Genomic DNA, 16,289 nt, shown 5'->3' with positions numbered 1-16,289 from the left:
CAAATTATCTTTTAGGTATGATCCCAAAACAGACATGTGGACTGCTGTGGCCTCCATGAGCATTAGCAGAGATGCAGTAGGGGTGTGTCTTCTTGGTGACAAGTTGTATGCTGTTGGAGGATATGATGGGCAAACATATCTTAATACTGTGGAGTCCTATGATCCCCAGACAAATGAATGGACACAGGTATAGTTTCTGATCAGACCATACACTACTATTAATATTGTTATTTCAAATGTGCCTCCTTTTGCAAGGAGAATTCAAATATTCCTTCTCTAAGAAGCAGTTTCTTGCTAGTCTGTTGTGAATCTTTTTTCCTTTGTGTACCATCTTGAGATGACTTCTCTTGAACAGACAGTTGTTAATTTCCAATAAACTGCCCTCCTTGCTTTTGCTAGAGTATAGCTACTCTCTTTGACAATTTCAGCTACTTTTAATAAAATGTATTGCCACATTCCCCAAACTGTCATAAAGGATTCTGTTTACATGACTTCCTGTTCTGAAGATAAATGATAAATGTAGATTAGTTTTAGCTCTAATGTGTCGCTCAACATTTATTTCATCAAGGTTTTGGTCATTTTTTCATAAATAATCCCGTCCTGAGGTGAATGCCATGTACAGTGTATTCAGGTTCCAGAAAGCCTTTACCCATTTTTCTTTTTGCAGCTTTAGAATAAAAATAATTCTACAGTTCATGCTCAGAAACTATTACTGTCAGTTCAGAGCTTGGTTACTTTTATATAGCTCCAGGAATATGTCTCTCTGTGGGAAGAGCACACACAAGGACATCCTGAGCTGACTCTCCTTTGGTATCTAATGCCATTTGAGATACCCTAAAGCATCTACATCCACCAAAGGTTGGCAGATACAGCACAGACCCTGGGGGACACCAAGGCCCTCCTGGAGTCCAGTTGCAGACCAGGATGAATGTCCAAGCTCATCTGTAGTAGCATCAGACACCAGTATTTAGGCTACTGAATTCTAAGCCACCTGGATATGTTATTCTGGTAATAGCCCCAAATTCTTAACTCAAAAAGAGAACTAAACTGCTGTGTATAAAAATCCCTGGAAGACAAAAAACTCAACTGTCCATTTCCCTCTGTTTCCTACTGCTGCAAGCTCTTAAAACACAAGTCATCAAGGAGGATCATCAGAGTTTGGGGCATCCACTGGTACTGGTAATGATAACCCATGGCATTGTTAGTCCTGCTAAAGAAAAAAAAAAAAAGTGTATCAGAGGACAGAAGGTGCTTCTCACCAGAGGAGAGAAACTGTGCTTCTCACCATTGCATCTAAATGAATCTCATGAATCTCACATGTTTAGGTGGTGGTCGTCTGTATGTACCTCTGTATCCTTAGCCTTGACCCTCTATGTCTCACTGAATGCCACAATCCCAGTATGTAGGATAGCTGCAAATTTTTCCCAGAGGGATTAGGAAATATTTGTGTACCTTCCTTTTCTCATTATGTCAGCAGTCTGCCACCTCTTCATCCTCACACAACTCAGGAGAAGGCAGTGGAATTTTCTCAGGTGAAGGTTGTCAGAGCCACAGACAGCTCTATAAAAGTCTATTGTTCCTGGGGAAAAAAAAGAAACAGGGGAGTTGGCATAAACAGCTTTTTTTGTCTTTAGGATAGTCTCTGTACCACTTGATGTGCTATTCACATATATTGCAATACTATGAAAGTTAAAAGGGGAAGCAAAGGGGAGTGTTAGAAACTACTGCCCTCTGCTCAAGTCCAGCAGAATCTCAGCAGAAAAGGGTCTTGCCAGAAGTAAATTCTGTTTGCAATTAAAGAATAAAGGCTGGTGAATTTATTCTGATTTCAAGAACTCTTAACAGGATTTTATCAAATAATCCAGTAAAAAGGAGAGGTTGCCCCTATAATTTTAGGCATTTTCTGTTTCTGAGGAATGCATTCTTTTACCACCCTTTACTCAATTGTCTGATTGTCTAGCTCAGGTATCCAGTTTGTACAATAACAAAGGTTTCTTTTTCCTGTCATACTGAATAATTGAAATTATCAATAAGAATGTTTTGATGTCCTTATGGCTTGCTATTGTTTTCAGAGTGCTTCACTCTGTTATATAAAATATCTTTACCTTTGCCTTGTGTTTGTATCCAGTTTTGGACCAATTTGTAAGTCATGTTAACAGAGCATGGGTGATATTGTCATTCTGCTGCAGCCATATAATTAGGGGGGGAAATTACTTAAGACTGATTGCACTCATCTCACAAATTGTTTGTTTGTTTACAGGTTGCACCACTGTGCTTAGGAAGAGCTGGAGCATGTGTTGTGACTGTAAAACTCTGAATTATTTTCTCTGGGAAGATGATATTTTCCTGTGTAGACTCAGAGGATTACTTTTTCCTCAAGCAAACTACAAGTGCACCAATCAGCACCAGGTGCAGGATATTCTACCACAGCAAAGTGTTTGGTCTGAAGTTGACATAATGTTCTTATGGACCAATATTAAGCACTTTTAAAAAACTTTTGTTATGCATATGTTACACGAATTCTTCTTGTAAGAAAGTCACCTGCAACCTGCCAGTTGGCAGTAGAGGACTTCTGTTTGGGAAGTGCTAAGAAAATGAGTGAACTCACTATAATAATCAAATGTTATGGTTCTGGGGCCTTGATTTCCCTAAATGCAGAGCAATGATGCTGTAAATGGATATACTTTGATATAATTGGGTCTATCTCTGGATGAAACAAGTTATAGGATTGGACCCCATAGTTTTAATTTGCCTGTAATAAAATGCAAATAGTATGTGAGTATCTACAAGGCAGGCTAACAAACCAATGCAAACTATTGTAAATGGCAGGTGTCATGTCTGCCTTGGAAATGAAGTTGTGTATTTGGTGAATCTTTTGCACTTTTTAGCATCATTCCTAGTTAAGCAAACGTTTTATTTAACCAAAGCCTTATTTTAAATATTGTCTTATGCTAATAGAAACCTGCTATTTAATAATTTCTGACAGATATTTTTGACATCCAGTGTACTTTTGGGGTTTTCAGAGTTATTATGCAAGATGCAGAACATCATACCTTTTGCTCTGCTTTGGTTCTTGTATTTACTTTGCTGTTTGTATGCATTATTGGAAGAATTCTAAAGTGTGATTAACAATTAACCAATTTAAGTTTAATATTTGCACTTTGGAATTTTTGAAGCATTCCATTACATTAGACTAATTACATTTTTAAATGAGGCTTTGCACTACTATGAGAAGTATACTTTTATAAGATGAAGAAATTGTCTGTCTTTCCTGTAAGGTTATTTAAAAATGTAAAGGGCCCAATCCTGCCAGATGCTCAGCTGCCACCATTTAAGCATGTTCAGCATCTTACAGGACAGTGAAGTGTTCCTCGCAGGGCTGTATTAAATTAGTTACCTTATTTAACAGTTACCTAATTTTTTAAGATACTTCATAATTTGCCTTTCTCGAGCCCTCTGCTGTTACACCGAATTGCTTTGAACGATCTAAATGTTCTCGGGAGAAGCCTATTTGTATTTGCTTTTATGTGCCTTGTCCCTTATGTTCTCCGAACAGCACCGCCCGTGAAAAACGGGAAGATGTGAACTCATTGAATGTTTTGGGTTTGTTTTTTTGTTTTTTTAAAAAGTTTGAAGTGCCCGATACCCAAAGTCCTTTGTACATTTCTAATTTTAAACGTGTGTTTTAACGCTCTCGGCGAACTATTTATTGTTTTAAAAGAAATCGGTGACACTTTGTGATGAAGCTTTGCAGTTGGAATACAGCTGATCTCAAGAGGCTTTGCTGGCGAGTTGTGTGTCTTTATTCCCTGGTTTAGAAGCCCGTTCTGCGTGACCGCGGTTTAAAACTCCCCTTTTCCTCTGAGAATTGGGTGCCGCGGCCTCAGGCAGAGCTCCTCCCGCCGGGGCCGCTCTCTGCCCGCCCCGCTCTGGGTGCCGCGGCCTCAGGCAGAGCTCCTCCCGCGGGGGCCGGGCCCGGGGCCGCTCTCTGCCCGCCCCGCTCTGGGTGCCGCGGCCTCAGGCAGAGCTCCTCCCGCGGGGGCCGGGCCCGGGGCCGCTCTCTGCCCGCCCCGCTCTGGGTGCCGCGGCCTCAGGCAGAGCTCCTCCCGCGGGGGCCGGGCCCGGGGCCGCTCTCTGCCCGCCCCCGGCCCTCTCCGTCTCCGCGGTGACCGCGGCGCCGCGCGCGGGAGGCGCATGCGCGGTGGCGGCGCGGGCAGCCCGCTCTGGTGGCCGCGATGAAGGTGGGTCCGGGGGCCGCGGGGCGCCGGGGCCGGGCGGGGAGCGCTGGGTCCGGCCCGCGGAGCGAGCGGGCGGTGGCGTTTGCGGCCTGGGCCGGGCAGGGAGGCGCGGCGGGAAGGGCCGCCCGGCAGCGGCGTGGGGGCCTGGTGTGCTTGCCGGCACTCCCGCGTTTGTTTACTTTCGTGTGGGGAGACTTCGGGTGGAAGGGAGCTTAAAGGGCATCCAGTTGCGACGCCTCTGCGATGGACAGGCACATCTTCCACCAACCCAGGTTGCTCAGGGCTCCATCCAGCCTGGCCTTGTACCCTTCCACGGATGAGGTGTCCACAACTTCTGCGGGAAACCTGTACCAGTGCCTCTCCACCGTCACAGCAACCTCTTAGTAACTAATCCAAACCTGCTCTCTCAGTTTGAAGCCATTCTCTCTTGTTCTGCGGTTGCATGCCTTTATAATAGTCCCTCCCTATCCTGTATGTTTCCTCAGGTACTGAAAGCCCACAGTTAGGTCACGCCAAAGCCTTCGCTTCTCCAGGCTGAGCAATCCCAGCTCTCTCAGCCTTTCCTCATAGATGAAGAAGTGCTTCTTCCCTCAAATCATCTTGGTGGCCCTCCTCCTTAAACTATTTTTCAAAATCAAACGTCATTGTCAGATGTCGTTTATGAGTGTGGCACGTGGTGGTTGTGTTTTTGCTGGATTTGTGAGCAGAATGCAGATTCAGTGTGAAGAATGCCTCAGTTTACATTGACCCAAAAGAAGGAATAAGAACCTGTGGCAGACGAGCAAACCTCACAGGCATTTGGTGGACAGCAGGGGTTGGTGTTTATCTTATGACACGTAGGGATATAAGTCACGATAGCCAGCTATGGAGCAAACTTGTGGGCTTTATCTTACACCCAGGTTACAGAAAAATATCTGTGGGGGCTGTGAAAGGAAAAGGCCGTTCAGAAATTTTCTCCTTTGGAAGTCAGAATCTCTTTTTATAGTGTGTTGGTTTGGGATCTTAGCTTTTAAGACCCAGCAATTCAGAGTAACCAAAAGATTACCTGTCTCTTTTAGAGTGAATGTTGAGCCTTCTGTGTTTACAAACCAAGGATGCTTTCTGGTCCCAGACTTTTCCATTAAATTTAAAGAACTATTAACGATATGATCTTTGAACTACAAGGGGAGAGTCTCATGCAATTTTTTTTCTTGTAACTAGGAGGCAAAAATAATAGTCTATTATTAATAGAGCTGCAGTTCTCTATGCAAACACCCAGCAGCAGAAACTTCAGATTTTTCCACTCAAAGAACGTTTATCTGGGATTTTGCTACTTCAGTGCATTGGAATCACACAGAAGCTGTTTGTGGTGGAGGGGGGGGTTACCTCCACAGTACTCAGTTACTAACATGCTAGGCAGCTGTAGTATTCTTATATATGATGATTTTAAGATGTATCATTTCCTACTTTTTTTTTTCTTTTTTTCCTCCAGCAAGTATTCACTCTGTATGAAAAAGCTTGGTCTGGTTCTCCTGTGCAGTTTGCTTGGCAGAAAACTTTAGGAAATTTTCTTGCTGTAATAGGGTAAGACTGCAACTATTCATTGCCTTTGTCCATCAAAATTGCTGATAAAGAAAGGGAATTATTCTATATATTAATCTTTTTTAGAGGTGATCGTTCTGTGAAAATTTTTGATCGTCATGGTCAGAAGAGAAATGACATCAGCCTGCCAGGGTATGTCCTAAGATAGGTTTAAATTATCTTCATTGTTGTTTTCTTTAAAAACACTTCTCTTCTGGTGAGGTGCTTAGACAATGGGAGAAATTTGTAGGATGATACACTATCTCTGGTGAACATACCTGGCAGAGAAGACAAATTATGTAATTAACATGTAAAAAAAAAAAGACCTATCACATTAAGAAGGCTCATAATGAGGTTGTGTGCAAAATATCCATGCATTCTTGCTATTGTTGATTTTCTAACAATTTGTTACCATGGCTTTGCTGAGGAAAGGTACTTCTGTGGTTTAGTGCTTGTGCTTACATCAGTGGCATAACTGTACACATTGGCATTGTTGCTTTAGGTCAAGATGAAACTTTTTTTCCCAGCTTACCACACTCTGTTTCACATCAGAGAGTGGTATGGAAGTTTACAAAGTGGATTTTTTCAGATTAAATCTAAAAACTTATGTACTTTGGGAAGATATATTGAACTTCTTAAAAGGTAATGAGACCATAGGAACAGGCTGGATATGGATCAGGGGAAACCTCCTTAGGGAAAAATGGTGTGACATTGGGTCATCATGCTGATTTGCTCAATAAATACTTTTTTATTTGGCATCATTAATACCTCGTGTTAGTTTCATTTGTGTACTGTTCATCTCTTCTTAGCACTTTAACTGTTCTTAATCATCATGGCAATTTTTAATTTTATTTCTAACTACCTGATGAATTTCAATTAAGACAGACCCCTTAGTCAGGGCAAAACTCCCATGATGTTTAAGGCTGAAACCTCTAGTCAAGAGTATAAGTTTAATTTCCAAATCATCACTTACATAGCCCTGTGTCATTGGTTAATATGAGCCAGAATCACTCAGTTCCCCAAGAAGTCTAGAAATCCAGTCTTTGTAGTTTGTGGTAATTGCACCTTGCACCAAATCAAGAGATGCAATTCTCATAGTCTTTACCAGACTCACATGTTTTTCACTGACCATCACACCTTGCTGTTCAGGGTAGGTGTTGTTCATAATATGGTCTGGCTGTGTCAGTCTCTTCTGCTTGGTAATATCCATGGCCCAGCTCTTTCTGTGCAGTGTTTGCACAATGTGTGATAAATTCACATTCTCTCCAGAAAATTGTCCAAAGTGAGGAAAGCTGTGTGGAATCAGAAATGTATTATCAGAAAAGTAATCCCAACTCTGAATGGCCTCTAACAAACCACAACCTTACAGAGGACTTTCAGTGTCTCTTGAAAATCAAGGTGACCGTATTTCAAGTACTAGAATACAGGTAGCAGTGTTTTTTGTGGCCTTCCTCTCAGCCCCTGTCATCAATGGGATTTGAATAATAAGTGGGGTAATAACAATAATTTGAATAAGAGTGGGGTTGCTATAGGAATAGTTTACAGATAAATCTCCAGTCTGGGTTTGCAGGGGAGGAGAAGGGAAAAATAGGGACTCAGTTGCATAGTTCTGGCTGTTTCTGTACACTTACAAACACACTTTAACATTCCTAGTGGTTTTTTTTCCTCAGTAACTGCGTTGCTATGGACTGGGATAAGGATGGAGATACTTTAGCAATAATCACAGACAAATCTAGCACCATATTTCTGTGGGATGCAATCACAAACAAAACAAGCCAGGTAGACAGTGGCATGAGGTAAGAAATTTTGTTTTAATGTGGATATTTAAAGAGTTTTACCATTGCAACTTGTTGATGTGGAGGCTATATTTCAAGATCATCTTTTTATTGGAGTCCTCATAATATATATACTAATTAAACTAATATGCTGCTGTTAATTGCTAAATTATTTTTTATATGATTTGCTGGTTTTGAAGTGTTTGTTGTGGATGGGGATTTTGGGGGTTTCAGGGTGTTTGTTTATTTTTTGAGTGTCAGCAGTGCAATTGTCTCTAGAGCACTTCTCTTCAATGTTTCACCTTTGGGGTAGCAACAAGGATGGGTGAATTTTTCATGTATCTGCACTTGCTACTCTTTCTCATAAGTCTTTCACACCAGCTAAAGGGAGCTTAAAAGTGAGAGAAGTGATATCAGTGGTGCTAAGAATTATTTTTTCCCCTTAAATTAATAAGGGGGCTAAAATGCTGTTCACAAAGTAGAGTAGTTTAAGATGAAAGGAGATATCTAAGGGTCAAAGCCTTACCTCTCTGAGTTTGGCCACAGACTTTAGACTCTTCTGGGGTCGGCATAACCATCAAGCATTGGGTCAATAGATAAGCTTGGTTTAACAATTAAATTTGTGACTTCTTTGAGTCTATTTCTCTAAACTCTTGCATTCTACATAAACATTCTTCTTGTAGGAGAGAGAGTGGAAACAACTCTTTCTTGTGTTAGTTAAGATGTGTGTTATACATATATTATATTGAGGGAATGAACAGATATGGTCTGTTGCTCATGTGTGAGCAAATGCTATGGGGAGAAGAGTAACCTGCCAGTATGCAAGCAAAAAGGAACATAGAAGGTACTTAACAGAATGGAGTCTGCAGTTAATTGCAGTTCCTTCATGATCTTTCTCTCTAATACTGGAGGTAAATTGCTTACTGGAGGCAGTCTTGCTAGAGCAATATATATCTATGTAAGTCCCTGATCCTTTTTTTTGTCATGGTGTTATTGCTTAAGCAGAATAAGCACCAAGACATAAACAGTGTGATAATGAGGCTTTTCTGATATCCTTCCCTTTTTGAAATTAGAAAAGCATCCTTATATGCAAACCAAATATATTGGAGGGCATTTCACCTGTCAATATTTCAAATTTCTATTGCATGCCTAGAGTGAAACTTAAAAAGTTGGGAGGGACTGCACTAATTGGTTTACAGTTTTTTTTGCTTAAGAGGCTCTTGGTTTTTTAACATGATATATAATATCTGCATAGCCTTAGTTGTACACCAAAATAGGCCTTGCTCTATCTGAAACTTCAAATTAAAATAGATCTTTCTAACTTCTTTATTACATTGACTAGAACCAGACCTACTCACTTTTGAGTTGGCTAAATGCATTGGGTTATTGAAGAACAAACAAAAAAATAATACAAAAAGCGACTGGAAAATAACCAGTGATTCCATCTAAGACTCTTGATGTTTGCAGACCCATTTTCAAGTACAAGTCATGCTACATTACCTCATACAATTTTTTATTACTTTTACTATCTTCTGCATCCTTAGATAATTCTGATATTGGTCGAGAACATTTACTTAATTTGAAAGTTCTCGTTGGTCTGTATGACTCATAGAAATTAAAGACAAATGCAAAATTTATTTTGCTAAATGTTTGAATATGTGAACACATGAAAGGAATCTCTACTATACAAAGTAAATTTTTTCTTTGTTTTAGGGATGCAATGTCTTTCTTGTTATGGTCTCGAGTAGGAGCTTTACTTGCTGTTGGAACAACAAAGGGAAACTTACTCATATATAACCGTCAGACTTCTCGCAAGATTTCTGTCCTTGGTATGCACTGCTTTGAAACTGCTCTGGCACATGTGAAAGTGGAATTTTGCTAATATACATAGTTTCCTTTCCAGTTCTCTATATAAACATGCAGGTAAAAAATGTGGTCACACTCAACTTGCACCTTCTACTTTGGTGTACTCAGGAGAGTATTTTGAGAGAATACTAACTTATATATATATATATATATATGGATGTATATATACACAAATACCTAACACTGCCTTACTGCCTCCTGGGGGACTTGTGTTACCTTTCTTGCCAAGGAATTGTGTGATTGTTCATTTGCTAAGTTACTCTTTCTTACCTGCTTAGAGTACCTCTGGGCATAAAGGCTAAGGATGTAACACATTCCCCAGAAATGTGATGCAAATAAATGTAAGAACAAGGGCTGTGCTGTTTCATGTAAAGTCAAAAGATTTTCATCTGAGAGCAGATTTTTAAAAAAAGGGCTCTTGCTCTGACAGGTTGTTTCACATTCTGACATTCTGTGTTTGAGTGACTGGCTGAAGGGTGTGTACTTCCATCACCGATTTTTTGTTGTTGTTGTTGTGTTTGATTTGTGTTCTATGGGTTTTTTTCTTTCTCAGGTAAACACACCAAGAGGATTACTTGTGGCTGTTGGAGTACTGAAAACCTCCTTGCTTTAGGAGGTGAAGATAGAATGATTACTATAAGCAATCAGGAGGGGGATACTATAAGACAGGTAGTATTTATAATGGACATTTATTTTAAGATGTACTGGTTTCCAAGAAAGCTGGGACCTATGGGAGCTTGTGCATTTTGAATCCCAGGGCTTTCAAGGACCAGGAGCTTTTTCTTTTTTCAGTGTTCATTTTATGCCAACATGTCATTAAGACCTAAACTGAGGTCATGTCTTCTCCCAGTGATTTTCCTGATTTTGATACTAAATGCAGTAGTAACTTTCCCTGTCTGTCCTTATGCAAAATTATATGTGGCAGGAGTAATGCCATTATTTATCATCAGCATGGGCTGCATTAACTGTTGATTTCTCAATCTGCACTTCTTTCTTGCAGACCTCAGTCAGCTCAGATCCCAGTGACATGCAGTTCTCAGTTATGAAGACTGATGACAGAGTATCAACCAGGGAAAGCACAGTAAGAAGTCACCACAAAATACTGTAGCTCGAGTGGGAATAATCTAACAGGATAACTCCATGTGACCTGCTGCCTTTTCTTCTGAGGAAATGGAGCTGACTTCTGTAGGGGAAAGTCTTGAATTTGAGATTGTAAAGATTTGAGAGTGTATTCTGCTGAGCTTGCATTTAGATTTGTGAACCACTGGCTTACGAAGGGGAATGTCCTGAAAATCTCTTCTGCTGTTGATGAAGATTCAGAATTCAGATCCATGGGTTTCTTAAGGATTATTCAAATTCCTAGATCTCATCTTCTAGTGAAAATATAGGGCCTTAAAGTAATGCCATTCTTGTCATGTTAATTTTTCTTTTCATTCATTGGCAGGTCAGTGTAGTGGTTGGCAAGAAGACTCTCTTCCTTTTTAATTTGAATGATCCTGATAACCCAATTGATCTGAAATTTCAGCAGCCTTATGGCAGTATTGTAAGCTACAAATGGTGAGCAAAACTTTCTTAATTAATTATTCTAGTATTAAGAAGTTGAGATTTCCCAAGTAGTTCTGATAAATGCTGGAAACAAAATCATCTATCCCATGCTCAGACTGAATTTTTGTTGGCTGCATTGTAGACTTTCCAGTAATTCTTTTCTGAACACAAGGTAGTCTACATTTTCTAACTGTTCTACTCAATGGTTCAATAGCTGTAAAACAGTATCTGCCAACAGAATCACTGTTGGTATGCCCAGCTTTAAACAAAAGTATGTTGCTGTCGTGACAGATGATTAAACTCATGGGTTTATGGGTTGTTTTCTGTTTGGATGAGTAACTGGTGGAACAGCTAGGGGTAGAGTTGTGTCCTTCAGCTAGTTTGTTGGTTTGCAAAGCTGTGCAAAGTTCTTGTAGCCTTCTTTTTGTGCAATACCATTGGTAATGTTTCTATGAAGAAAACCAAAGCTAGAAGTTTCAGATCTGTACCAAAAACGTAGCTGTACTATTTCTGTGTCTTTGAATCATTACAGCTTGTCTTTTAATGCCTGTTCAGTCAACATGGAATTGACATCCCTTTATACTACAGCTCTAAAAATTCTGGAGCTATATGCTTCTTAGTTTATGATCATGTATAACAAGGTGTACCTGGGCTGCTTCCCTTGCAGTGATTTTTCTTGCAATTGAGCTAATGAGATATTGTTTGAATTAATCTTTACATGCTGTAACTATTTGTGCCTTAACCTCATCATTTCTGCTTGATACTATGAAAAGTAAACAGAATATTCACAAATTTGTTGCTTTGGTACTTCCACTGTGTTTGCAGTGCCCTTAAGGGCACAGTGACTGGCATTATTGTTTTAACATGGCTTTGATGGGACCACATAGGCCAGAACCTTGAAATGAAAGTTGCCATCTTCTTGTATGCTTATTTCAATGAGGAAACCAGAAATCTTTATCCTGCCATCACTGCCATGTGTACAGCTTGCTGAAAATAAAGTGGCATTATAACGAACAGGAGACAATAAAGATGGCTTACAAGGCATCTGGGCACAGGCATGATTCTGTCCTTCAGGGACCTTTGATAGTTTTCCCTTAACCTATTTTATATTATATGGTTCAACATGATATATATAAATACCCATTATTTGTTTATTCTTTTCTGTTACTGGGAAGCATTGACTCTACCCAAGCAGTCTGAAAGAAAATGCTTTTTGCATATTGCATTAATAGATCTCTTTTCTAAAATGTTACTTTTTTGTAACAGGTATGGTGATGGCTACATTATGATTGGTTTCTCACAAGGGTATTTTGTAGTCATTTCTACACACATTCGTGAAATAGGACAAGAAGTCTTTCAAGCTCATAATCATAAGGATAATCTTAGCAGCATTGCTATATCACAGTCATTAAACAAAGCTGCATCATGTGGGGACAATTGGTAAGTGGTAGTTCATATATAAAGAATAGAATTCATCTCTCAGGACTGGAGCTAATGGGCATTCACACTCTGCTTCCTAAGCCTTCAAGGCTCCCTGAGAAGTGAATTTAGAAAAGGTAAGATTAATGGCTGTATGGAACTGCTGCTCTGCCTAGAGCTAGGAGAAGCTATTGTTGACAAAAATCTCTGCAACTGTAATTAATATCATTAATTGAAAACAGAAAAAGAAATAAACTTTTGTATGTATTTTTCCTTTTGATCAGTTTTTTTTCTGTTATGTTGCTTGGCAACAAGATAGTCCAAACTTCTTTACTGAGATTTATTGATTGAACATAAACATCTGCTTAACAACAGGAGAAAAATTAATTTAAATCTGCACTGAAAATGTTGGTACCTTATATCCTCCTCTCCAGTGTTCGGTCTTACCTGCAGTCTAGACAAAAGTTGAAAAGGAAATAAATAACTGGAATTAAATACACTGGAGTTTTTCCAAAATGTTCTGTGCATATGATAGAACAGCTCCTTTAGTTCCTCATCTGCTAATCTCTGATTCTGTGGTATCTGAATTCTTCAGCAAAAGAGGACTTGTGTCATAGTAGAGGAGTCAAACAGTTCTCTCTGTTCTCAGCTCTGTGTAGGACCAACTGCTGATTTATGACACTTGTACATCAAGAGTGGTTTAACTGTGAGCAAAACATGGTGAAACTTCAAGCACTTGAGCTATGGTACAATAAGGAAGGGTTATTTCTTTCAGTGGTTTAACTTGCATTGAGTGATGTGATAGCATAAGTAAACTCTCACTCTCTCCCTTTTATATGCAGGAGAATTGAAAGTATTTTTTGCATCCGTGTTTCAAGCCCTGTGTGTCCATCAGTAATGTCTTTTAAAACTAAAATGCTATAACAGATCAAAGCGAACAACAATCTATGTTCCCTAACCTTCTATTCTTTCAAATTGGATTTGTGCCTTTTCCTCAAATTTTAGTTCTCTGAGCAAATATTTTTGTTCTGTGATGCAGTGATGCACTATTTACAGTAATGGATAATAATGTGTTGTTTTAGGAAATTGAAGACATTTTGCATCCGTGTTCTACTTTTTGCTCAGTTAGGCTGTCTTGATTGGACTGTGTTTCTTCCAGTTAATGATTACTGAGATTTGGATTGGTGGGAATGACTGACTCTTCATTTTTGTTTTAGCATCAAAATCCATGATCTGACTGATATGAGAGAAATGTATGCCATAATAAACTTGGATGATGAAAACAAAGGTATGTTAACTTTCTCCATGGGGATAGAAAATTTTACAAATAAAGTAAACTGGAATTTTGACAGTGTCTCTGCTCTTAAAGTAAAAGTACTGCTCTTGGAAAAACTGTTTAAATATAGAATTTTTCAAAAACTCCTGCTTTCCCAACTTGTATTTATTAGGTGACCTGTAGCAAAATGGGAGCATATTTTACCTATTCAAAGTGTAGAGAAGTACAGCTCTCAGAACATTTGATCAATTAGTGTTGTGCAGTTTTGAATCTGTATTTCAATGTGTTCAGATTATTACAATAATACGCTTAACTGGTCTCTGCTTCTTTCCATGATTTTTTTTTGGTGCTTTTTGATATGTCTTGTTCTAACACTGATACTTGATCTGTTCTTGTCCTGATGTACAGGACTTGTGCCTGTGGCTTCCAGAACAGTGTTACAAAACCATTTTCTTGAGTAGTGAGTTTCCACCCTTGTCTCCTCATGTAGTGTTTGTAAATGCTTCAGTTTTTGTAAAGTCGATGGTTGCCTCCAGCATTTTTATTTGTAGAAAACTTCCTTTTAAATTTTTTTTCTTTTTAAGAAATCTAGGATTTTTTCAGCACAACACTTCTCTGTCTCCCTTGGAATATTAGTATTAGCCAGTTGGAGTATGTTTTTTCTAATGGCATTTTCAGACACTGAGGAACAAACAGCAGTTCCTGTGTTTAGTGCTTACTGATTTGGTAGTAAGGGGAGTAAGACTGAATTCTGCTCAGCTGCTTCCAGTATTATGGATCACTTTGAATGTGCTGCCTGAACTGAATGTGCTCTTTTCAGTGTTGAAAAGAGGAAGGATGTTGATCATTTTGTAACAGATCTGTAATCTGGTCTAGTGAAGGTGGGTTACACCTAGATGGCCTTTAAGGTCCTTTCCAGATCAGATCATTTTGTGATTCTGTCAAGTCTTCACTCTGAGGAAAACACTGTATTAGTTAATTATGTGTTTGAGTTGAGTGATTCTAATTCATTTTGGAATTATATTAATAGGTTAGCTTTAGTACATATATTCTAGCTATTAATTCCTACAGTTTTCACAGTTAAGAGCAAAATAATTGCTTGTTGGTTAAGTAGTTACAGAAAGAACTATATTTTTTTATTTTTTAAAAACTTGTGAATATTTTAGGTGTAGATCAGATGGCTTGGACAGATGATGGACAGCTGTTGGCAGTATCTACACGAAGAGGATCCCTCCATGTTTTCTTGACAAAGCTTCCAATCCTTGGAGACGCTTGCAGTACACGGATTGCATACCTCACTTCTCTGCTTGAAGTCACCATAGCAAATCATGTGGAAAGCGTATGATAACCTCTTCCTTTTAAACCTCATGTAGATATAATTAAAGTAAGCATTAAAAGTGGATGAAATTTGTTTTATTTTGTTTTGTTTTCTTACAGGAGTTACCAGTCACAGTCTCTGTTGAAGTAGAGCCCAGTTTTGTTGCTATTGGTGTTTATCATTTGGCTGTAGGAATGAACAACCGGGCTTGGTTTTATGCACTTGGAGAGAATAGTAAGCATAAATTTAGTTCTCTTAAAACTAATGCAGCACTCTATATTTTATTTTATTAATTTAGTATTGTGTTTAGCAGTTCTGGACATTCCACGTTGTACAATAAAACCTTGAATTGCCAACGGTCCTGCTAGGATGGGATAATAATTTTCACAGGCTGAAGCAGTTATGGCAAGACATTGTAAATAATAGAAATAAAACTTCTCATTTGAGATCTGAGGTATTGGTCATGAAATGTAGACTGTTGCTTACTTGTTTTCTTCACATCATCTTGTTAATCAATTAAGGACTTCAGGCTTTTGAGATATTATATATCTTTGTTTTAAAGTACTAAGTTGGGCAGAGTAACTAGGAACTATGATCAGAGTGTTTAAATTTTCAGTTTGGCAGATCTTCATGTTGTTTGTATGGGATAAGGAACAGTTGGTTATGCTATGTCCAAATTTTAGATGGTCGATTTCAAACTTTCATGTTTTTCTAAGCATCTCTTTTTTTCAGTGACAGTAAATTAAATAAAATTATAACAATACTAGTCAAAGTTGCATAGGAAAAGAGTTTCTCTTGTAGTTTCTAACCAGGTCTCTGACTGCCAAGAAGAAAGTCTCTTTATGTGTGACTTGTCCCCTCTCTGCTTAGTTGTGAGATTTTCACATCTCCTTACTCAACTACAAGTTTAGTTAAGTGAAGACCTGTACAAAATCATAACATTTTTACCTTATCTTTTCTGTTTGAATCCTTTAGATGTAAAAAAGCTTAAAGATGTGGAGTACCTGGGGACAGTAGCAAGCATGCACCTTAATTCTGATTATGCTGCTGCTCTCTTTGAGGGTAAAGTCCAGCTGCATATGGTAAGAGCTCTGGCAATTTGGATTGCCAATGTTACCTAATGAGTTGATAAGCTGAGCAAGTTAATGTAATATTAAAAATTAAATAAAATGGAATGATGTTCAGTTAATGGAGGTAAATATTAGAAATTCTCCAGAATAGTTTTGTTGATTAAATAAAATATAGAGCTGAGTTTCTGTAGATTTAGAAATACAACCTAGACTAGAACAGGT

The 16,289-nt window shown here is 38.8% G+C and overlaps 2 protein-coding genes across 3 annotated transcripts in view; both read left to right on the top strand.

Moving 5' to 3' along the window:
• The window catches only part of KLHL5 (kelch like family member 5), a 50,040-nt gene extending 46,260 nt beyond the window's left edge, over window positions 1-3,780 (top strand). For both annotated transcript variants that reach the window (XM_063157413.1, XM_063157412.1), the window contains 2 exons: window positions 16-187; window positions 2,261-3,780. In XM_063157413.1, the coding sequence (XP_063013483.1) occupies window positions 16-187; window positions 2,261-2,317 (229 nt within the window). In that variant the 3' untranslated portion in view covers window positions 2,318-3,780. The remainder of the gene's footprint in view (window positions 1-15; window positions 188-2,260) is intronic.
• Window positions 3,781-4,153: 373 nt separating this feature from the next.
• Window positions 4,154-16,289, top strand: part of WDR19 (WD repeat domain 19) — a 39,474-nt gene continuing 27,338 nt past the window's right edge. Inside the window, exons 1-13 of the mRNA XM_063157408.1 lie at window positions 4,154-4,241; window positions 5,710-5,801; window positions 5,886-5,951; window positions 7,469-7,594; window positions 9,287-9,402; window positions 9,993-10,108; window positions 10,440-10,520; window positions 10,884-10,996; window positions 12,251-12,424; window positions 13,621-13,691; window positions 14,846-15,018; window positions 15,117-15,231; window positions 15,973-16,079. Of these exons, the coding sequence (XP_063013478.1) occupies window positions 4,236-4,241; window positions 5,710-5,801; window positions 5,886-5,951; window positions 7,469-7,594; window positions 9,287-9,402; window positions 9,993-10,108; window positions 10,440-10,520; window positions 10,884-10,996; window positions 12,251-12,424; window positions 13,621-13,691; window positions 14,846-15,018; window positions 15,117-15,231; window positions 15,973-16,079 (1,356 nt within the window). The 5' untranslated portion in view covers window positions 4,154-4,235. The remainder of the gene's footprint in view (window positions 4,242-5,709; window positions 5,802-5,885; window positions 5,952-7,468; window positions 7,595-9,286; window positions 9,403-9,992; window positions 10,109-10,439; window positions 10,521-10,883; window positions 10,997-12,250; window positions 12,425-13,620; window positions 13,692-14,845; window positions 15,019-15,116; window positions 15,232-15,972; window positions 16,080-16,289) is intronic.

The sequence above is a fragment of the Melospiza melodia genome, chromosome 5 (assembly GCF_035770615.1).
Source record: "Melospiza melodia melodia isolate bMelMel2 chromosome 5, bMelMel2.pri, whole genome shotgun sequence".
Taxonomy (NCBI): Eukaryota; Metazoa; Chordata; class Aves; order Passeriformes; family Passerellidae; genus Melospiza; species Melospiza melodia.
This window is presented reverse-complemented; position numbering and strand designations above follow the sequence as displayed.